We start from the raw sequence: 23,968 nt of genomic DNA, 5'->3' as shown, positions 1-23,968 counted from the left end.
AAGAGATTTGATCATTATCATTTTTGTCTTATTCCTTAGGGAAGCCATTTCTATTAGAATAAGTTGTTATTCCTTTTTCTGTCTAACACATGAGTCTCTACAATGTATCTTGCCATTTCTGAAATATTTTCTTTTGCAAAGGATGTAGTTTTCATTATGCTATCATGTTTAAGTGTGGAGTTTAAGATAATGTTAAGGTTATATAATAACAATATGCCCTAGTAATAAGAACCTTTAACATCTATTATTTTTGTGTTTTCACCTCTAGATCTGAAATAGCTCAACTCAGTCAAGAAAAAAGGTATACATATGATAAATTGGGAAAGTTACAGAGAAGAAATGAAGAATTGGAGGAACAGTGTGTCCAGCATGGGAGAGTACATGAGACGATGAAGCAAAGGTAGTCAAGGTTTCATGTCAACTCATGTGCCGCGTATTGAATGTGTTTGGTTTACACACTGAAGGGGAATTGCTGCGGAATAAGTAGAATTCATCATCATTATGCTATTTGTGACATGCTCAAAATCTAATACTTTTATTTTATGTATTTTTGCTTCCTTAATTTAGGTTGTTCTTATTATATACAAAGAGGAGAGTACATCCTCTTTTTCTTATTCTCTGAAGACATAGAATTAGATTTAACATGGAAGAATAGAGGAAAACCATTTTCCTTTAAGGTGTAAGTTGGTAATATTGTAATATGGAGGAATTTCAAATTATCTCTCCTAGAAATTAGATTTTATATGCTTTTTGTAAGGTAAAGCACATAGTAGGTCTAAAGAGGTTAAACATCTTATCAGAGGTTACACTAATAGCATTGCTAGAGTCAGAACTTGACTACAAACAAAACCTTCACTTCTTTCTGGTGGCGTTACTTTGAGCAAGTCACTTAAGTTCTCTGAGTGACTGTTTCTTCACCTATATATTGGCACTAATCATATCTACTTTGCATTTTGATGGAAAGATCAAATATAATATAGCAAAGCACATGGCTCATAAAGGCCACCCACTAAATGTCATCAATGATTATTATTCTCTTTTTCTAGATGAAGAAATTCGGCTCAGAGAGGCTAATAGGTTTGCTCAAAGTGACAGATGGAATAAGTGGTAGAGTTCAGACTTGAATCTTGATCTTTTGACTCCAAAATCCTTTTCTTTTTGTGCAGTAATGGGGATTTTTTTTTTTTTTTTGGCAATAAACACAGCCTCTTACTATTTTTTATCCATGTGCCATTTCTCATTTCTGTGTGATAATGGATTCCCTGGGCAGAAAATAATCTCAGTATTTCACAGCAGACAGTGAATAGGCTTCTGTAGACTTGGACTTCCACATGACAACCGCATGCACGATGATAGCAGCCACCCTTCCAGTGGACATGGTTCGCGTGGCCTCCAGCTCTGCATCCCCACACCATTTCCCAGCCATCCATGCCTTCTCTGTTTCAAAAACAGTTCTTGATATAATTGAAGGAAATGAAAATATTTATAGACTCCTTGTATTTTTTTAAATGTAAAGTAAGCATATTAGCCTGGGGTGGGGGGGAGGTATTTTTACGTTGATTACTTGCTTTATTGAATGAAGACAGGCAGTCAGATGATGTCACTGCTTGTCAGTTATCAAAATACCAAAATATGGATGTATTTGCAAAGTAATAATTATTCATTCACTATTAAAATGTTTATTTAAGCCCAGGCACTTCTGTAGGCCAGGGGTCTGCAAACATTTTCTGTAAAGGGCCAGAGAGTAAATATTTCGGACTTTGCAGGCCACACGTGGTGTCTGTGGCATAGTCTTCCTTGTTTTGTGTTTTTTACAACCCTTTGAAAAAGTAAAGACCATTCTTAGCTAGAGGACCAACAAAATGACCCGGAGGATTTGGCCACTGGGCCAGCCTTTGCCCCAGTCCTGTGCACCTGGGGCATCTTTCCATTTATTTTCTTACATTTGTGTATTGCTTTAGAGTTCCTAGAATGCTCTCACACATAGTATCTTATGTACCTTGAAGCAACCTTGAAAGTAGCTGCATTTATCATCTCCATTTCCAGATGGAGAACTAAGCCTAAGAAAGACAAACGTGCCGCATGAAGGTCAGGTGGCAAATTAATGGTTCGTTCATTCAACGTTGATTGATTGATTGATTGATTGATTGCTGCTGTGTGTCACATTTTCTACCACATGCTGGAATAAAATAGCAAAGTAGATATAGTTCCCACTCTAATGGAGCATATATCCTTATAGGGAAGATGGATATTAGCAAAAGAATTTCGTAACTGTCTAATTAATTATAGTTGACCCTTAAACAACACAGATTTGAACTGTTTGGGCCCATTTATACACAGATTCTTCTCAATAAATTTATTGGAAAATTTTTTGGAGATTTGCAACAATTTGAAAAAACCTGCAGACAAACCACGTAGCCTAGAAATAATGAAAAGAAGTTTTAAATTTAGGTATGTCGTGAATACATAAAACATCTGTAGATACTGGCCTTTATCATTGACTACCATAAAATATATGCAAATCTATTATAAAAAGTTAAAATTTATCCAAACTTACACACACAAACACTTACAGATCATACATGGTACCATCTGCAATTGAGAGAAATGTCAAATGTGAAGGTGCAGTATTAGATCGTAACTGCATGAAGTTAACTGTAGCACACACTGTACTACCGTGATAATTTTGTAACCACCTCCTGTTGCTATTGCGAGGAGCTGAAGTATTGTAAGTATCCACTGAAAACGCTGTGTGGACTAAATCGTCTGCATGTGAACAGTTTCTCTCTCCAGTAAATTGCTTATTGCAATAACAAGTGATCTGTTGCAGCTCTTGTGTATTTTTCATCATGTTTAGTGCAACACATAAACCTTGAATAACACCGTGGGACCCATACGAAGTGCCACTAGTGATGTTGGAAGTACTTCCAAGAAGCAGAGAAAAGTCATGACGTTACAAGCAAAAGTTGCATTGCTGGATATGTAGCTTAGATTGAAGTTTTCAGCAGCAGCTGCCTGTCATTTCAGATGATTCATCTTATAAACAGACATTATAAACTTACGGCATCAATATATAACAGTACAGTACTGTAAAAGTATTTTCTCTTATGATTTTCTTAATATTTTCTCTAGCTTACTTTATTGTAAGAATATAGTGTATAACACATATAACATATAAATATGTGTTAATCAACCATTTATGTTATCAATATAAGGCTTCTGGTCAACAGTAGGCTGTTGGTAGTTGAATTTGAGAGGAGTCAAAAGTTATGCATGGATTTTTGACTGTACAGGGCGTTGATGCTCCTAACCCCCCATGTTGCTCAAGGGCCAACTGTACAATAATGACCAGTTCTATGAAGGAGAAATATATTTTGTGGTACAAGTACATTTAATAAGGGAACTTGTTTTTTTAAAAATTATTTTTAAGAGAAGATCTCACTCTGTCGCCCAGGCTGAAGTGTAACCTTGAACTCCTGGGCTCAAGTGATCCTCCCTCCTCAGCCTTCCAAGCAGGTAGGGCTACAGGTACATACCACCATGCTCTGCTAATTTTTTTTTTTTTTTTTTTTTTTTTGAAACAGTCTCACTCTGTCGCCCAGGGTGGAGTGCAATAGCGCGATCTCGGCTCACTGCAACCTCCGCCTCCTGGGTTCAAACAATTCTCCTGCCTCAGCCTCCGGAGTAGCTGGGATTACGGGCACCTGCCACCACGCCCAACTAGTTTTTGTATTTTTTAATAGAGACAGGGTTTCGCCATGTTGGCCAGGCTGGTCTCGAACTCCTGACCTCAGGTGATCCGCCTACCTCGGCCTCCTCTGGGATTACAGGCATGAGCCACCATGCCTGGCCTAATTTTTAAAACTTTTTGTGGGTAGTAGGTCTTGCTATGTTGTCCAGTCTGGTCTTGAATTCCTCGCCTCAAACCATCCTCCCGCCTCGGCCTTCCAAATCTCTGGGATTACAGGTGTGTGAGCCACTGTCCCCAGCAGGGCCCTTAACATTGATTAAGAAAAGCTTCATTGAGAACATGACATTTGAATCGGTAAGCAGTGGGATTAGATCAGGAATTGGCAAACTATCTGGCCCTCTCCTAAAAAATTATACTGACTCCTGTTCTAGAGAAAGAAAATCTATAAAATGGAAGTTCCTGAGATAAGAAAGCATAGTACTTGAGGAAGAGCAAGAACTGTGTGTCCAACATAAAGGAAAAAAGAAAGTGTGGCATACAATGAGGTTGGAGAGGTAGGAAAGGGCTGGACCTAAAGGCAGGGTCTTTATGTTTTTATTTTTATTTTATTTTATTTATTTATTTTTTGATACGGAGTCTCGCTCTGTCGCCCAGGCTGGCGCAATCTTGGCTCACTGCAAGCTCCGTCTCCCAGGTTCACGCCATTCTCCTGCCTCAGCCTCCCGAGTAGCTGGGACCACAGGCGCCCACGACCACGCCCGGCTAATTTTTTGTATTTTTAGTAGAGACGGGGTTTCACCGTATTGGCCAGCATGGTCTGGATCTCCTGACCTCGTGATCCGCCAGCCTTGGCCTCCCAAAATGCTGGGATTACAGGCGTGAGCTACCGCACCCGGCTGGTCTTTATGTTTTTATCATGGACCTTTAAATTTATCTTGTTACTAATGGGAAGAAATCAAAAGATTTTTTAAAAAACAGAGGAGATGTGATCAGATTTGCATTTAAAAATTGTATTCTAACTCCACAATAGATAACAGATTGGAACAGAGCCATCATGCTTACTCAAGACCAGTTATGGGCCGGGCGTGGTGGCTCACGCCTGTAATCCCAGCCCTTTGAGAGGCCGAGGTGTGTGGATCATGAGGTCAGGAGTTCGAGACCAGCCTGGCCAACATGGTGAAACCCGTCTCTACCAAAAATACAAAAATTAGCTGTGTGTGGTGGCGAGCGCCTGTAATCCCAGCTACTCGGGAGGGTGAGGCAGGAGAATCACTTGAACCCGGGAGGCGGAGGTTGCAGTGAGCCAAGATGGCGCCACTGCACTCCAGCCTGGGTGATAGAGCGAGACTTTGTCTAAAAAATCAAACAAACAGAAAAACGATTAGGGAGCTTTTGGACTTAGTCAAGCAGTGATGATGCTTGGACTAGAATGCTAATATTGGTGACAGAAATAAACACTGGCGAAATGTGTAGGAAGTAGGACCAGCAGGAGTTACTTGATTGGCAGTGCTGGGTGGAGAAGAGGAGCGTGTCAAGGATGACACCCATATTTCTGACCTGAGCAATGGGTGCCTAGTGCTGCTACTTACTGAGAACTAGGGAACACTCTAAAGAAGCTGGTTTGGGGTTGAGATGGCCTGGGTTTGGGATGAGATCAAGCGTTACGTTTTGGCCATGAATTTAATGTTCAAATGATTGTAAAGATCATTCAAGTTGTAAAAAACGAAGAAAGTTAAATTTTCAACTGGTGGTTTGGAACCCCTGGTGTCCACAAAGGCAGTCCAGGGAATTCATGTTAAAGATGGCAGTGCCATTTTTTTTTCTGTTTTTATTTTAAAGTAAGTATCAATTCACCTATTTCTCCCTAGAAAATAGAGCTGTGTGAAAATCCCCCAGTGTATACAGAGTGGACAAGGCCCAGAGCCAGTGGAGCACTGCTGAGCACCTGTGCCCTCTCATCTGGGTGTTCACTGTCACCGACTCCCAGTAATCCCGGGGGTTTCATCAATTACACAGTTTTACAGGAGTTTTTTCCCCCTTTTGTATGGTAATATATTGTTTAAAGTGTATCCATAAAAACCATTGTCTAAAGACATACAGCTTCTGATCGAAGTGTAACAATCTAGTAATGAGTTTAAAATAGGTAATTCTTCTATAAACTAGATTCAGGATGATCTTTACCAAATCCATAAGTTCTATGTTTGTCATAGAAATTTGATTCTTCAAAAGCCAATGTTAAAAATACAAATTATAATATTGATTTCTATCTAATTTGACATTTTAATTTGGGGAATTAACACTATTTACTATTTTCAGAAAAGTGCTTGAAAATAGAAGCCTGAAATCTTAATCTTTATCTCATAATTTAAAAACAAAAAGAGTCCTTTGCAGGAACATGAATGGAGCTGGAGGCTATTATTCTTCAAACTAGTGCAGGAACAAAAAACCAGATACCGTATGTTCTCATTGTAAGTGGGAGCTAAATGATGAGAACACATGGATACTTAGAGGGGAACAGAAGACACAGGGGCCTGCCGGAGGGGAGGAGGTGGAAGACGGGAGAGGATCAGGACAAATAACTAATGGGTACTCGGCTTAATACTAGGGTGACAGTTATAATCTCTTGACAATCTCCCATGATACAAGTTTACCTATATTACATACCTGCACATATACCCCTGAACTTAAAAGTTTAAAAAAATGGGAAAATTAAAAAAAAGAGAGAAAGCTGTAACAGTAGCAGTTGAATTTTATATTCAAAAAGCAAACATTTCAAAACAAATCATGAAATTGTTTTTATTTGTTATTGATTTTATAACATGGGTTTAATTTCAAATCTATGTTTTAGAGTATCTTTTGGTGTGAAGACGTTATTAGCCAATGGTGCCTTTTTCTTTCATAATTAATTCACTATGGATTTAATTTATGTAGATGAAATAGTGGCATTATTTATTGCACAGGAAAATTAAAATTTTATGTTACAAAGTTCAAACTTATGCTTATTTTAAATGAAATGCTTTTACTTAAAAAGTTCCTCTTTATTGTATATAATAATGAGATGATTTAATAAATTCCATGTGTTTCTATGAAGGGGGTTTGAGAGTCAAAAGAAATTTGGAGACGCTGAGATAGACAAAGTGCGGTGTATAAGGTTCCTGAGAAGAGAGGTGGGTTGGGATACCAAGCACAGAGCAGAAAATGATAGTGAACTGGGCGAAGGGTCACCTCCTCCGTTGCCATCGCAGCAGCTGTAGCAGAAGAGATTATATGAGCTGATAAATGCAGGCTTATGGATACGGTGCTGGAAAGGTAACCTGATGCCAGACTTAGTTTATTCTGTGTTTATTGGGGATCTGTTTTGTACCAGTCACTGTGCTAGGTCTGGAGACACAAAGATGTAAAAGATATACTCTGCCTTGGAGAATTAGGTGAACTCGGAGGGCGGAGGTTGCAGTGAGCCGAGATCGCGCCACTGCACTCCAGCCTGGGCAACAGAGTGCGACTCTGTCTCAAAAAAAAAAAAAAAGATATACTCTGCCTCACTCTCGTGGCTGCAGACTTCCTTTCTGTTTGGGCTGGCCTAAGTATTGCAATCCTGCAGTGCAGAGTAGCCATGGCAGCACCTGCCATCTCCTGGGAGGTCACTCCTGGCTGCTGCCATGCCTCCAGAAACCCATGCAAGAAGAAAGTCTCTCCTGAGGAACCAGCCTCCCTTGGCAGGCTAGACAGGAGTTGGCTGCCCTTAAAGTGTTTATTTGTTTAAGTCTCCTGTTCTCTCTGTTTTATATAAACCTAAAGGTCTGTTATTGAGATTTGGAGTGTATGGTCAAAAACTTCCACTGCCCCTGGGGAAATGTCTTGAGTTGTTCATCCTTTGCTTAGAAAAGTGATCAAGGTGTAGACCCAGGAGCTCCCTGGGTAGTGATGACCAGAAGACTCACCCCGAGTTATAGGTGTTTTTGTCAATTCTTATGGACAGTTTCAAAATCTATTAAGTAAAAAATTTAAAAGTACTGAAATTTGGTTTTTATAAGCCAAAACAACTTACTGCGAATGCTAATGCAATATTCTACTGGCAGCCTCCACACCCGGCAGAGCTTGGGCGTTGTAACATAAGCGCTGCTAGTTTGACTTTTGATGATTTGGGGAAAGGATTCTAATTATTACTAGGTTATCAGCGTTGTTCTGAGGTCATCTTCGTTTTCAAATGCTGCTCTTCTTGCTTTTAATTATAAATTGCTGTTAATTTAGCTTCCTCACAATAATTTAGTTTGTTTTGGATTGTTTTGTTAACCCCCTACGGTGCAGTATTGCATACTTGCATCAGCGGTATAATGGTTTCCCAATAACTACATTTTAAGTCCCGTATGACTTGTAATTCAGAAATGAATCACCCATTATCTCTTTTGCTAAAGCAGATATATGATCCCTGCCTCCTGCCACCACCTCAGCAATTTGCTGTAGAGAGGCACTCCTTTGATTTGCTGCTTGCAAATGTTTGTTTTTAAGTAATTGATAACATGCTATTAAGAGCAAATTAACAAAATTAGATTTATATGCCATTATTTTATAATATAAAATTATACTCTTATGAAGAAATGGTAAGAGAGGTATATATTGCTAGAAAAGAATCTTATTACATCTTATATTGAAATGTTCCTGTTATCCCTAGAGTTTGTTTCACTGGACCACTGACATGTTTGGATTAGGGAGGCTGTCTCATCTAAGGGGTCTAACAACAGACTATCGAATACTAGAAATCACATAGAAAAGTTTATCCTTTTTCAAATTATTCAAAAATTGTAAGCCAATTGGGGTTCAAACAATCCCTTTGTAATGAGCCAGTTGTATGCATTGAGAACTCCCTGAGAGGACTGGAAGACACGTTTGTTTATACTGTAGTGGGAAGGCCAGATCAGACTGCTGCCCTCCCAATAAGTTGGGAGCTTTGCCACTCTGTGGGAGTTAGAATTTTGATCTGGGAATGGATAATGAGTTATTTAAAGCAGGCTGTGCATTTACCTTAGCTGGGACAAGGCAGCTGCTATAACTGATTACCAGGGAGAACATTAAGTGGGAAAAGGAGGCAACAAAACAAAGTTGGGACAATGCCAAAGAAATGACGTTACGCTTTTGCCTGGGATAGGCCCACTACCCAGGAAAAAGAAAAAGACACCCTTTGATTTATTCATCAAATATTTACCGAGTGCTTATACACTGCTGATGTGCTTGGGATACATCAAAGGACACGTAGACAGCCTTGTCCTTATGGAACTTACATGCTTTGAGCTACCTTCAAGATCTAGTCCTTTGTTTTTAAGACCTGAAGCCAAAAGTAGAGAGATAGTATGCATCGTACTTAACAGCATCCTTCCTAAAACCAAGTTCTCCGGGCTTTCCTCAGTTTACTTCTTTGTAGCTGCTTTGTAGCTCCATGGGCTAATTCCTTAATCTTAAACTTCATCTTCCTCACTTTCTTGATCTCCAAAATGCTACCTTGTAGGTTGTGAAAATTGCCTAAAATAATCCACGAAAAGGTCTTTAGAATAGTTCCCGGCACAACGTTAGTGCTTAACAAATGTTTCACATTGCTATTCATTTATATCTTTCATTCAACATATTTATTAGGCCCTTAATACATGCTGAGCTCTGTTCTGGATTCTGGGATTGCAGCAGGAACTTCAGAGACTTAGATTCTAAATGGTTGTTTATTTATATTATAGGTTAAACTGACTCTTGTGAGTTAGTCTGTGAACCAAAATACCATGTTTACATAATGTTATTTCTAAGGCAAAATGCCTTTTGAATTTTCAACAACTGATTTATGGAACGAAATTTTGGACCACAACTTGGGATATGCCTGTGATGTTCTAAGTGTTTGTGAACATGTGAATGTGTGTGTGTGTGTGTGTGTGTCCTCTATTCGATGGTGAAAATTTTCAGTATGAGCCCCAAATAAAATTTCAAGAGGGATATATCTATCTAGTTGCTTTTTTAAAATCGTATTTTCAGCATAGTTAGGAATAGGGAACACTCTAAAAAATTTTTTTACACAAGTTTTAGGTTCACAGCAAAATTGAAAGGAAGGTACAAAGATTTCCCATATACCCCATACATGCATAGCCCCCCGCATTATCAGTATCCGCCACCAGAGTGGTATAATTGTTACAATTGATAAGCCTTCATTGGGACATCATAATCACCCAAACGCCATAGTTTACATTAGGGTTCAGCCTTAGTTTTGTACATTCTGTGGTTTGGACGAACACATGATATATATCTACCATTGAACATGCTCTGTATGATATCATATCATGTTTATCAACTTTTTTTTTTTTTTTTTTTTTGAGCAGTGGCAAGGTTTTTTGTGAAGAGCAAAAGAACAAAGCTTCCACAGCATGGAAGGGGTCCTGAGCGGGTTGCCCCAACTTTTTTTCATGGGTCATACCTTTGGTGTTGTAGCTATTGTCCTACCTGTGGTCACCTAGATGTTCTCCTATGTTATTTTCTATAAATTTTATAGTTTCGTGTTTTACAGTTAAATCTGTGATCCATTTCAAGTTACGTTTTGTGAAGGGTGTAAAGTCTGTGTCTAGATTCATTCTTTTTTTGCATATGGATATCTAGTTGTTTTAGCACTATTTGTTAAAAACTCTATTTTTGCTCTATTGTACTACTTTTGCTGTTTGTCAAAGATCAGTTAACTACATTCATCTGAGAGGAACACTCTTTTTAAATTCCTAATTGTAACTTCATTAAGTCTTTAGGAACAGAAAAACAAAAGGCTAACAGAGTTTAACTTCTACTCCTGGGAGGGAAAATTTTATATTAGTACTAGGAAATAACTAATGCCTGTTTGGAGGCAAAAATTCGGACAAACCATCTATAACCTGCCAATTTTAATATTTTTATAATGTTTATTATTTTCGCTTTTTCTACAATTAACTGTGGATAATACAAAAATATTCAATTAATAATAATTGCTACACCCATGTTAGCATTGTACAAAGAACCACGAGAGGCTGTGAGTATTAAACATCTATCTGTGGAAAGGTCTTTTCGCAAAAAGACAGAATAGGTAAATTTCTGTTCTTATATTAGAGGGGAAAAAAGGCGCATTTCAGTGCTGAAAGTCCCTGAAAAATTTCTTCCATATATCCAATGTAAACCTCTTTCAGTCAATTCACTCTCTAAAGCTAATTTTCTCTCTTTGGTTTATCTTTTTGGTAGATCCAGAACTTCTGATTAGAATTTTCATTATCTTAACTCTTAAGACTTAAAATTTAACTTAGAACTTTTAAATTAAATCTGATTTTTCATTTCTGTAGTTGTGTTTGTTGCTTTGCCTTAGACTCTATAATTTTAAACATTGAATATTAAATGTGAAAACCTAAACTAGATTGCCTGTCTTTTGCTTTATTTTGCACCTTCTAACTTATTAATGTATCCCTATATTTATTAACATGCATTCAGCACTAGGTACAAAAGGAAAAAAGACATGATATTTCCCCTTTAGAAGCTTCGAATCCAGTGCGGGAGGTATACGGTAATCATACAGGTGTAATAGACTACGGTAAGAGTAAACCCAGGATGCTCTGTATGCACATCAGACTGGCGTGTCACCCAGGTTTGGAGGTACAGGGCACAATTCTTTTGAGAAATAATATCTATCGTCAAATCCTAAAATGACATGGAGGAATTCTTTTTTTTTTTTTTTTTTTTTTGAGACGGAGTCTCGCTCTGTCTCCCAGGCTGGAGTGCAGTGGCGCGATCTCGGCTCACTGCAAGCCCCACCTCCCGGGTTCATGCCATTCTCCTGCCTCAGCCTCCCGAGTAGCTGGGACTACAGGCGCCCGCCACCAGGCCTGGCTAATTTTTTTTGTATTTTTAGTAGAGACGGGATTTCAGCGTGTTAGCCAGGATGGTGTCGATCTACTGACTTCGTGATCCGCCCGCCTTGGCCTCCCAAAGTGCTGGGATTACAGGCGTGAGCCACCGAGCCCGGCCAGAAAGCTGTTTTTTAAACATTTACCATCACACCACTGATGGATTTTGCTTTTGCCCTCCCTCAGTGACAGTTCACATTTTTCCTAGAATCAGGGCAACAGGTTTCCACCCATTTCCCAGAGGAAGACAGCTTTTGCCTCTCACCTTCTCCTGGAGGCAGTGGGCCTTTTTCCTGAGAAGGTTTCTTGCCCCTCCCCCAGGAGCTTGAGGCATTTGCTTCATATGAAAAAATAGTCTAGTCAGTGGGCAGTGGATGTCCTCATGCCCCACCTCGGAGGGGGAAGCTGCTCGCGGGTTTTTTTTGCCCCGCCTTCAATCTTTCCTGTGCGCATCTGGGGGGAGGAAGGCTGTGGAAAAGTGTTCAATAATGAGTGCAGGTTTCTCTTGTCCTCTTGTGTTTGGGGCTCCCAGGGATTCCAGGCTGGCACACTAGCCCACACTCTAAGAACCCATGAAAAGGTTGGCTGCTTTCCCTTTATCTACTTTTACAGTGGCCATTTCCCCTTTTCCTTGCTATGCCAAAGATAAAACGGTTCAATTGTTCTGCCTTCAGAGAGTCATGTCACCTTTTGGAATTTACATCAGCTAGTTACCTTGCAACCTCAGCTCCTGATTGGCTCAAGAAAAAATATGATTTTGAAGATTATCTGGCCTTTGCCCATTGTTAGAGTGGGAGTGATTGTGTGTGTGTGTGTGTGTGTGTATGCACACGCGCGCGTGCACCTGCCTACCTCCTAGTAGGAGGTAGACCCCTCAGAAGTTAGACCTGGAAGAGTCTTTCTCTTGAACCATGTAAAAATGTTTAGGATTTCTTCTGAGCACTCTGAGAGGGGCCTTTGAAGGGTTTTAAACAAGGGAAAGACATTTCTGTGATGTTAGCGTTTTCAGTACCATGAGGCTTTTCTCATACTTGGTGAGCCAGAGTGGCTCCTGATAACTTTCTGCTGATCATGGCCTATCTTTACCTTTGTAGTTTGTTTCTGATCTCTGAGTTTATTGACATTTTCACCAGTGATTTTGCTCGCATTATCCAACTACTTCCATTCCTATGACATTCCTCTGGTTTGTATCTTTCCATATCTGTTTTAAGATATGTTAACTAACCAAGTGAGTGACTTCAATGAAGATTCTGCCAATTCCTTCATTCCTACTGTCTTAGAACCTGTGCAAGGATTAAATATGAATGTTTATTTTGGCTGTAGTCCCTGGGCAGTGAGAGTGAGGGAATGGAAGGTGAGGCGTGGAAGAATGGAAAACAATGTGTGATAATGTGTTACAATACTGGTGACTGCTTCTTCTTTTATTTTTATTTTATTTTTTATTTTTGAGACAGGGTCTCACTCTGTCACCCAGGCTGGGGTGCAGTTGTGCAGTCATGGCTCACTGAAGCCTCAACCTCCTGGATTTAAGTGATGCTCCCACCTCAGCCTCCCAGGTAGCTGGGACCTCAGGTGCATGCCACTGCACCGAGTTTACCATTTTAAATTTAATCATCTGGCCGGGCGCAGTGGCTCATGCCTGTAATCTCAGCACTTTGGGAGGCCAAGGCAGGTGGATCACCTGAGGTCAGGAGTTCAAGATCAGCCTGGCCAACATGGTAAAACCCTGTCTCTACTAAAAATATAAAAAATTAACCAGGTGGGATGGTGAGTGCCTGTAATCCCATCTACTCCAGAGGCTGAGGCAGGAGAAACGCTTGAAGCCAGGAGGCGGAGGTTGCAGTGAGCCAAGATCACACCACTGCACCCCAGCCTGGGCAACAAGAGTGAGACTCCATCACACACACACACACACACACACACACACACACACACATCGTTGGAGCTATTCTGTAGAGATAGTAGTATTGCCTTCTGTTTCTAGAGGGGGAAATTGAGGCTCTGAGAAGTTATATAACTTACCCAACATCACATAGCTAATATGTGGCATTGTTAGTCTAGGAATGCAGGGCTGTCTGATGTCAGAGCCCATGCTTTTAACTACCTGAGTTTCCCCAGCAAGCCAGCCTCTCAGCGGGGCTTGGACTACAAGCCCCCAGACTCCAGTTCATGAAGCGCTCTGGCAGATTTTCCCATCCCAACTTGGTAGTGACAGTGTTTGTTACATCTAAGTCAAATTCTCTCTCTACTAGGGGCCTTTCAGGCTAATGTGTCTTAGAAAGCTTCCCAGGTTATAGCAAGACTAAATGAGCTTTTAAAAAGACTTTTTAATTGCTAATGGAGCATATGGTGCATAATGGTTAATGATATGCAGTTTCTGGAGCTTTCTGCCTGGGTTCTAATGCCAGTCCCACCACTGAACCTGCTGTTGACCTTGTGCAAGTTACTTCACCCCTGGGTGAGTCAGTGTCTTCATCATAGGAGAGAAAAACAGAAAAGGTCCCACCTCATAGGGTTATGAGGCTTAAATGAGCTTAGTGTTTGCCTGGCGTGTACAAAACAATGTATGTTTTTGTTAAATAAAATAAGTTCTTCGGTTTTATTCTGCAATTCACACTTAATAGTATATCATTATTAAATTAAAAAAAAACAAAGGAAAAGAAAAACATTAACTAGCAGATCTTCCTTTAAAACTAATAAGCTCTGCTGCTAGACAGGACCCTGCTTTTGTCTCAGGAAACACTCAATTTCAGGCTGCCTTTGAGAGGTTTTGTTCCAAGGCAGACCCTTTTCACCTGACTTGGGAAGGGCAGTTCACTTTGCCTATCGGAGAGCCTATGGGTCAGTTCCAGGAAGAATTCCAGGAATTCTGGGAAATGGCTGGAAGGCATTGACATGGGGTTAGAGCTGTGTGTAAGGCCCTGTAGGCAGCAGTGTTCCAATTGTGCACTTTTGATGTTGCACAAAGGATTGAAATCTAGACTCAGTCAAACATAATGAATTAACTGCTTTGTGGGATACCATGGCTTTTTGACGTTTCTTTGGTAATTTTGAACAAAATAACTTCTGAGGTGATTACATAAGGAAAGCAATGCCTTTCGTGCTTTTGAAGAGTGTTTTCCTTTGTTGAGCTGAATGTGTATATTTAAGGGGGAAGAGCAGTTTCGTGCATTGTTTTGGCCGTGTGTAGCATGCAGGCTGCTGGTGATGGGAATTGAGCAGATTAAAGTCAATGTTTGGTTTTGTGATAATATCTTGATGATCTATTCCTGGTGATATTTTCTGGGCTTTTGTTTTCTAGAAATTAATTGGTTTAAAAATGGCCATTATCCATAAAAGAATTTATTTTGTATATGAACATGGGCCAAACCATTTTCTCCTTCTTATCTGTGGAAAATAGTCAGCTTTAAGGAGCAGGTATTTTAAAGGCATTTTGTATGAATATAGAAAAACAGCATTAAAGAGGCTTTTGAGTCACTCTTTTCCAACAAATGTAAATTTTAATATTTATATATTAGGCAAATGTGTCATTAAAAGAAAGTAGGCATCCATCTAGCTGATGTATTGCTGACTCTGGCTGCTAACTGAAGCTCACACAGTCCTCTGCAAATGTGGGTACAGGGGATGGATGGGTATTAAGATGCCAAACGTGCTGTTCATGCTGAATTGTTTTCTAACCAGCCCATGGTACTTCTCTGCTATTTCTTTATCTTTTTCTTTGTCTGATACTCCCCTCAATTTTACATTACGTTCCTGCTCTCTTTTCACAGTCCTGTTGCTTTGGTTCTTCATTTCTAGAATACCCTCTTCATTTCTAGAAGGAAATCTGGTCAGAATTTATGCTCTTCTACAGTAAAATGGTAAATGGTGTGCCTAGGAGTAGCATTTTCTTCAAATTCATATGGCTAGATTTTATTATCTAAAATCTGAGATGTACTAATTAGGGAACAAAGAATTTTAATCAAAAATCTAGTTGTCAGAAAACTCTAGGTTTATTAAAATATATATATGTAAATATAGGTACAGATATATCATACAGAGTTTGAAGTATCTTAACATTGAGATTGTTTTATACAAGTCAGATCAGCACATAGGAAGAGTCACAACTGTCATTGATCATAATTTATGACCCTTTCTAGACTTTCTGAATGTTGTTATAGAAAGAAATGTCTCATATTGAGCTTGATTCTTTAACATCATCGAAATTCATTCAGAAAAGTTTGATGAATAACAGAAGAAATCTTTATTCACTGGCCCAAAGCTTAGTTTATATTCTGTGCTGTTATAACATCTATATGTGTGTCTATATTAGTACTATCAGTTCTCTGTGGCAAAAAGAGGCTCTTTAAAGATGGAAACTATTATAATAAAACTTCGTATTTTTACAAAATACCTCAAATTGGTAGCATTCAAAATGAATTCATGTTGGTTAATAATGAGGTGTACGTTTTGCTGTGTAAGTGAATAGATCATCATATTACACCAAGAGGTGATTTTTACATCTATATCAACAGTGTTTCTTGAGATTGAGGAATTGTGAAAAGGATTTTAGTAGAAGGGTGGCAATTTGCAGCAGATGTGTATCTGCACCTCTGGTATCACTGGTTGTAATTGAACAATAAAAATGTTGCAACCGTCTGGGTAGCAAGATGGCTAAGGTCAGCTCTTGCCTGTGATAGTAAGAATGGAGGAGATTTGTTTGACGTCATAGACTCTGGATTATAAGAAGGAGACATGTCAAGCAGTAACTACGTGGCATGTGGCTGTGATGCGTCTACAGCCAACCTCCTGGTGTGGCCTTCCCAAAGACAAGGAAGCGTCCCATTCAAGTGTGTCTCAGTGCTTGCATGACACAGTGCCTCTGGATTTTACGTCAGTTCTGCCTTCAGGGTAAAGCCCTGATTTTCATAGATAACCTAATCTGTAGGAAAAAAGAACATTAAAAAAAAAAAGTATAGCCACAAAAGTTCTTTCCACTCATGTGTGGATCTTTCCAGTTTTTTCAGACAGAAACCAAATGACAGCCTCACAGTCACAGAATCTTCCAGCACTGAAAGTTAAAGCTGATTTCTTCTTCATGGAGAAAAGCTTACAAACCTTTTCAGACTACTTTAGTGTCAATTCTTGGAACCACATCTTCTTCCTGATTTAAATGTTTGGCTGTGTACCTCCAGCTAGAGCTATTAGAGTTTTTGCTGATTTGCTTGGCATATCTCCAGCAAAATAGTCCATTAAAATTCAAATCCTTTCCCAATAATTGAGACAATCAATTTACATTAAACAAGGCACAAATATAATTTTATGTACAATTTAAATTCTATAGAAAATAATCAGTATGCAATAAAGAGGGACACTTATTTTGATGCAAAGAGATGTTTTTCTAGTCTGCATTAAACAAATCTTTCATATTTTCAAAATAGTTCCCTCATTATCTTTGTGTAGAGGAGCTCTATTGTGTTTTATTTTGATGTAGGAACAAGTGTGTGTCCATGGCTGCATGTTTGATAAGCAGTGTAACTTTCTCTGAGTGACATGTAAAGGGAAAGGTTTGAGATAGAATAAGGAAAGTATTTGCTTGCTATTTAACTTGGAACAATTCTTACAAAAAGGGCGAAGAAGATGCATGGGGAATTTATTGCCTTTGTACCAGTGTTAGTGAAATGGGCATTGTTTGTTCATCTTCACCTGTTCATGATAGACCAGGTGGTTGTTGCTCTGCCAGAGGTTGTGTGTTAGGTCCTAGGCAAATCACTCAATGGGACTTGGGAAGGTTGCATAGGATGGGGGCCATGTGCACACACATAATTTTGTGCCTTAGTGCAGAAGAGTTCCTGGGAAAGTTTTAAAGCCCCAGCAGGTAACCTCGCAAGACAGCTAGACCCCACCAGTGTGCCTGAATCCTCCACAGTTCTCATTTGTAAGCTCTTAATGAGACTGGTATTGTCGGTCAGGAAATCTAGAACACTGGAGAAATATTATTAGGAATAATATAGTAAAAATAATGACAAGATCGAAAACAAATCCTGTCAGAGCCCAAGAATAAATTTGGCTTCCGCTTGCTGTGTCTGTCTGTTTCCATAACGGTCCAGAATAGAAACCGGATGTTTAAAATCTCTCTCCTTTTCACATGCTCTCCTCCCCTCCTGTCTTCCTTCCTCTTCAGTATTAGTAGACTTACTATTTTTATTATTTTTTATTTATATTCCTAGTTTTCAATATTTGCCATTTGTGTGGATAACACATTAATTTTTAATGAAATATTTTCAGACTCTTGGAACTCTTGGAATAGCTGAATCATAAAAGAAAACTTGAAATTGATATAGACTCCAAGGCAGCACACAAACTGAAAATTACGCTTGTTTTTATTCTTCCCACTGACAAATGACAAATGGTTATTTGAAAGGATCATGTGTACTTAGATTTAAACTTCTTATGTTTCTATGTGAGCCTAGTTTGTATAACTTTTGTGGCACAGAAGGTAATTCAGACACCATTTTAATTAATAATTAAAATGAAAGAAGCAGCAAAACAATATGTGAGGTAGTGAGCTCCAGTAATTTTCTTTTTATCTAGAAATACTTATTTTTGACAAGCCACATTGCTAGTAAAGGAATTCAGGTGTGATTTAGATTATGTCGTAGGCTTAACTTTATTTTAGTTCTGTTGCAGCACTAAAGTTTTTTTGTTTGTTTGTTTGTTTTGTTTTTTTGTTGGGATGGTGTCTCGCTCTGTTGCCCAGGCTGGAGTGCGGTGGTGCGATCTTGGCTCACTGCAACCTTCACCTCCTGGGTTCAAGCGAGTCTTCTACCTCAGCCCCCTGAGTAGCTGGGACTACAGGCACATGCTGCCATGCCCAGCTGATTTTTTCTGTTTTAGCAGAGATGGGGTTTCATCATGTGCCCAGGCTGGTCTCAGGCTGATCTCAAACTCCTGAGCTCAGGCAGTCCGCCTGCCTCAGCCTCCCAAAATGCTAGGATTACAGGCGTGAGCCACCGCGCCTGGCCAGATCTAAAGATTTGAAAGAAAGTGGCATTTGTTTCTTTGGGTAATTTATTTCCACCAATCAATAATTGTTGTTAGTGAAATTAAAGTTAATACTGGATATTATTTAATTTTATACTGCATGGTATTCTCAGAAATGCAACTTTGTAATCCACTTTGGAACTGTAAATTAATAAGAATAGTTTCTTCTAAAAGTTTGTTTTTTGTTATAGATAGCATGGACATTTAAGATATAACATCTTTTAGATCTTTTCTTATTCTCAAATTATAAGGATATCAATTTCTATTTTATGTTGGCAACTTAAATCTTATTTTAATCATTCATATATGTGGTTACTTTTGTATTTTCTTCTTTTAAATTAAAGTTCCTAAAAAAGTCTACTTATCTCAAGTAAATTTACTTATTCTCACATTAATAACAAACATATATTTTTCCAAATATTATTTTCTAATGTATTTCTAAAGACTAATAAATTTTTAAGGAGCTCTGCCTGTCTTATATGACCCAAGTTATGTAGAATGGCATTTTATAGAATCAGAAGAGGCCTGAAAGATTATCTAGTCCAACTTCACCTCTTGTCGTCTACTCCCACCCTCCATTCCCATCCCCATCCCCAGCACCACATTTTATAGATAAGAAAACGGAAGCCCAAAGAATCCAGATAATGACTCGAATCTGTTTTCTGGCATCAGGTCTAGTGTTTTCTACTGTACCCACTCAATAACTTATATGCTTCCAGAAATAGGGAGGTGGACTAGTACTAATGATGAAAAGGAAAATATACAATGGACATAAATAATCAGATGTTTACCAGAAGCTATTTTGTCCGGCGACCTTGAGACCAGAAGTTGGATGGTTAATTGGAAGGTCAAAAAATACATGACAGGTGATGGATATGTGGGGCTGAGGCATATTTTTTGTGTGTAAGGATCACCTGATTTGGCATGCCATGTCATTTGCCCTGGATAAACAACACCAAAAATACATCTTTTATTGCACCCAATTTTGATTTCTCCAAACCAAGTGAGGACATAAAGACACTTGGGAAACAGCCTTCATGCAGAATTTGCTATTTTAATGGCCCTTGCCCACCAAGTCTTTTACATTTATTTCAGGCACACCTAATTGGACAAACTTTTTGTGTTGGGGGGTGGAAATTCAGCTTTGTTGAATGCTTCTAAATCATTCCACTGCGTTTTCATAGAATCAGCAACTCTTTTTTTAACAATCATACTTCTGAATTCAGCAAACATGGAATTACGTTTATGTAAGCAGCACACACAGGCTTGGGAAGAAACATGGCTGACTTTAGGAAGTAGAGCACAACTGGTGGGAGCACAAGCGCCCATTTGTGCTGGTGAGTAGCAGTCATTGGCCATAGTACTGAGTGTGCCGTGGACATCATTCATGTGTTTGACAGAGGGAAAAGGAAAGGGTTAGTTGTTGGGTGATCAGGGTAAGTGGTGCTCCATTTAGAGAGCTTCTAGTGTACTTTGGAAGGAATTACCTGAGTCAGACAAGTAAAGATGTATAACATAATAACTGGTTAAGAAGAATGTGCATTGCATTCTCCATGCACCATCTTTCCTCCTTCTTTTTTTAAGACAGGGTCTCGCTGTCTTTCTTGCCCAGGCTAGAGTACAGTGGCACTATCACTGCTTACTGTAGCCTCAACATCCTGGGCTCAATTGATCCTTCCACCTCAGCCTCCCGAGTAGCTGGGACTACAGGCATGCACCACCATGCTGGCTAATTTTTGTATGTTTTATAGAGACAGGGTCTCACTTTGTTGCCCAGGCTGGTCTCGAACTCCTGGGCTCAAGCCATCTGCCCACCTTGGCCTCCCGTTGTGATTATAGGCATGAGCCACTGCACCTGACCAATTTTTTTCTTTGTGTCAGAGAAAGGCCAACTTGGAGGCAGAAGAAAGAGAACTTTATCTGTTCCCTTTCTGCTTTCTGTGTTCCTGGCTTAAGAACATCAGCCTCACCCCACCCAGAAGCTGGGCCAGTGGAGCTTTTATATACTGAGCAAACCATCCATAGCTACTTGGCAATAAAAGCATCGGCCACTGTTCAGCCTGGAGAATATACCTCATGTACAGGTTTTCAGGTGACCTGCTGCCCAGTTGGGGCTGCTTGGGGCTGCAGCCATGCTTTCTCGGATGGGGAGCTGATTGACTCCTTGCATAAAGTCATGGAAGGACTACTTTCTTAGGAGACTGTATGGCTGAAAATACAAATAGCTTCAAATGGGTTTAGGAAACTCTTGGATTAAGAACCCATGCTTGGCCAGGCACAGTGTCTCACGCCTGTAATCCCAGCACTTTGGGAGGCTGAGGCGGGCATATCACCTGAGTTCAGGAGTTCAAGACCAGCCTGGCCAACATGGCGAACCCCTGTCTCTACTAAAAATACAAAAATTAGCCAGGCACAGTGGCACGTGTCTGTAATCCCAGCTACTCCAGAGGCTGACAGGAGAGTCACTTGAATTCAGGAGGCAGAGGTTGCAGTGAGCCGAGATCGCGCCACGGCACTCCAGCCTGGGTGACAGAACAAGACTTCGTCTCAAAAAAAAAAAAAAAAAAACAAAAAAAAAAAAACCATGCCTCATTCTTAAAAGGCATTATGAATGTATTAGGTCTCATCGCTAAATGAGGAATGAACAAATCAATAGGTAATGAACAACTATTCTCTCTCTAAATTGGGTGAATAGAATCCTTCCACTTTTCCTTTTATTTTGGGGGAGGAAGGGGATCTGAGCATCCATTCTATTTTTCTTCCTTAATTAGGTCTTAGTATCTATCAAGATGGTGATTATAGTGTGTGCGTGTGCCTGCACACGTACACACATACTATCTTACATAACTGCCTGTTTACTCCTTTGCTACACTGTGACTCAAAGGGGTGGGGCAGCACTTTTGCAAATGTGTTTTACAGACAATCCGTCCTTCACAGATAGTCTTTGAAAAAAAGGTTTGCATGATATCTTAGTTTTGGAACATACTGCATAAACTATGTACTTTTCAGAGAGTCAGAATGTACATTAGGACATTAAAAGCATTGATAAGTCTTCAGAATTATTAACCATTTTTAAAATTTAAGTTATAGTTCAAATAATATAAATAAAAATATTTGCAAACATTTAAAACTTTACAAAGAAGGGTAAGAGGATATGGTGTGAAGAGCTACAAACTTCCCTGTGGGGTGGTTGTTGGAGACATGTCACCAAATTAAGCATGTAAATGGCTCCCTGTGGCATTTCTTAGAGGAGCTAAATAGTTTCTGCGTGGCTTTGTGATCGTCTTTCACCCTTCCTGTCCCAACCGTGGCTTTTATTTTGGCTTTATTTCCCTTATACCGTAGTGTGCAGCAGGATTCCCGAGTCCTTGCTTCCTAACTCATGGGTTGGGAGAGCTGCTCATGGCTGTAGCTGCTGCAGGCACCCGCATTGCTGAACAATGGGAGGTGTCATCCACAGGTGAAGCTTGAGGTGTGGTTCATCCAGGCTTCTGGGACCTTGTCAAGGCATAGATTTAGACAGAAACAGGTCCTCCAGGGCTTGGTTATGTCCATTACTAAATCTGGCTGTAGCAAACAAGGAGAGTAAACATCTTTTCTATATAGTTCATAAGCTCTGAAAAGGGATTTTCTGTTGTTCCGTTCTTCTTCTCAGGAATCTAGAATCAAGTGTGAATAAAAGTAGAGAGGTGGTTGGTGTTTGTTCATGTATTTATTTTATTTATAGTTCTTTCACTCTACATACATACATTCTTCAGATATGTATTGTGTTCTAACAATGGTAACAGGGGCCTGTGGTAGGCTTTGGGGTTGAAAAGATGTGTAAGACTTAACCCTTGTCTCTGAGAATTCACAGTCCGGGTGCTCTTGCCTGAAAGACCTTTTCCTCCCCCTGCGTAGAGACCTCTTATTTCCCAAGACACAGGTCAGCCATCATCTCCAGTACAGTCTTCCTTAATGCCACTCTCTGTGTTACTCAGTACTTCGTTCAGACAGCAGTTTGCTCAAACGTACAGGACATTATAATTATTCTTTGACTGTCCAACTTGTTTAGACTGTGAACTCCTTAAGGACAGAAACCATACTCTGGTCATCTTTGTATCTCTTGCCTATAGTTCAGATCCTGGCCCTTAGAAGGCATTTACTAAATGAATCTGTAGTCCTTTTTATCTTCTTTTTTAAAATCGTCATATTTTTATCATCCTTTTTATCTCCTAAAATTGTAGAAGGGTAAAAATGAGACAAAAGCAGAACTTGATGTGTATGTGCAACATTTAAAAATATTTTATAACCTCTCATGTATATCTTCATGTTTGGAAAACCTACTCAATATACGTGTGTCTAATGACTATTATTAAGTAATAAAAATCTATAGTTTTATTGTATAATGATGCACATCCAGTGGACACTCAGTAAGTGTTAATCACACTATTAAATATGCTTTGATCTCATTATAACTGGAGTGGCGGCCTGGCTCTAGTTAGGCTATTTTACAACTCATTGTGTTATTAGTTCATCCTTATTTTTCAAGGTTTGTAGGTCATGCTTAATGGAGCGACTTGCTAAGGTTGTTAGCAGTTACATAAATGACTCTGACTTTACAAATTTTATGATAGCCATTTGGAATGAATTATATATTTTCCAAGCTTTTGGTTCCCCCAGTGGCTGATACATTAAAGAATAATTGGTAAGTTGCAAAATTTGTGACAGTTTTGTTTTTAAAAAATCAGCTAAATTTGGCTTTTTACATATTGCTAGTGATTTCTGTATCATAGATGAAGGAGATAGCATAGACTTGAGGCTGGGAAACACGTTTCTTCTTTCACATAGCCAGGCAGAACAGCCCTTGGAAGACGATCCTTGGAAACACATTATCATTTCTTGTTCAAACCAAATATACTTAACTTCTGTATCTCTTCCACTTTAAAATCATTATTTTTGTGACCGACGTCTGGAAGTGCCCCAGTTTTTCCACATGGCCCTTAACACATAGTGTTAGTGTTGCATTTCGTAGTTCTCATTTTGAATTATGCCTCTGTGTTCACTAGCAGGGTTACCTCCTGTTAGGCCCGACTGGACCATGGAGTCCTGGGCTCCTTTTGGCCTTTTGCCTAGAGTAGGGAGGCCTCAGTGACTGCAAATGTGGCAACTCGGGCAGTCCCTTGGCCCTTTCCCCTTAGGTCCACACTCCCATCTTGGGATTCTGTCTTCTCCACTTCAATAAATGGCTCCAAGGAAGAGCTTGAAAACGTATTTGGATCTGATTGCCAAATTTCTCACCAGCACTATTCTTTCAGGGTGGGATTTTTGAGGTTGGGTAGGGGCAGGGTTAAAAACATGAGCTCTCTCTAGAGGCCAGCATTCCCTG

General features: G+C 39.5%; 1 protein-coding gene across 17 annotated transcripts in view; it reads left to right on the top strand.

Annotated features, from left to right (window-relative positions):
* The window catches only part of SDCCAG8 (SHH signaling and ciliogenesis regulator SDCCAG8), a 245,554-nt gene that overhangs the window by 170,370 nt on the left and 51,216 nt on the right, over positions 1-23,968 (top strand). For 16 of the 17 annotated variants that reach the window (XM_055380726.2, XM_004028678.5, XM_055380741.2 and 13 more), the window contains one exon: positions 269-400. In XM_055380726.2, coding sequence (XP_055236701.2) covers positions 269-400 — 132 coding nt within the window. Of the gene's footprint in view, positions 1-268; positions 401-2,857; positions 3,163-23,968 lie in introns of those variants that run through there. The other variant, XM_063707270.1, reaches the window with a different exon arrangement.

Source organism: Gorilla gorilla, chromosome 1 (assembly GCF_029281585.2).
Source record: "Gorilla gorilla gorilla isolate KB3781 chromosome 1, NHGRI_mGorGor1-v2.1_pri, whole genome shotgun sequence".
Classification (NCBI taxonomy): Eukaryota; Metazoa; Chordata; class Mammalia; order Primates; family Hominidae; genus Gorilla; species Gorilla gorilla.
The sequence above is the reverse complement of the archived record's forward strand: the minus strand, read 5'-3'. Positions and strand labels throughout refer to the sequence as shown.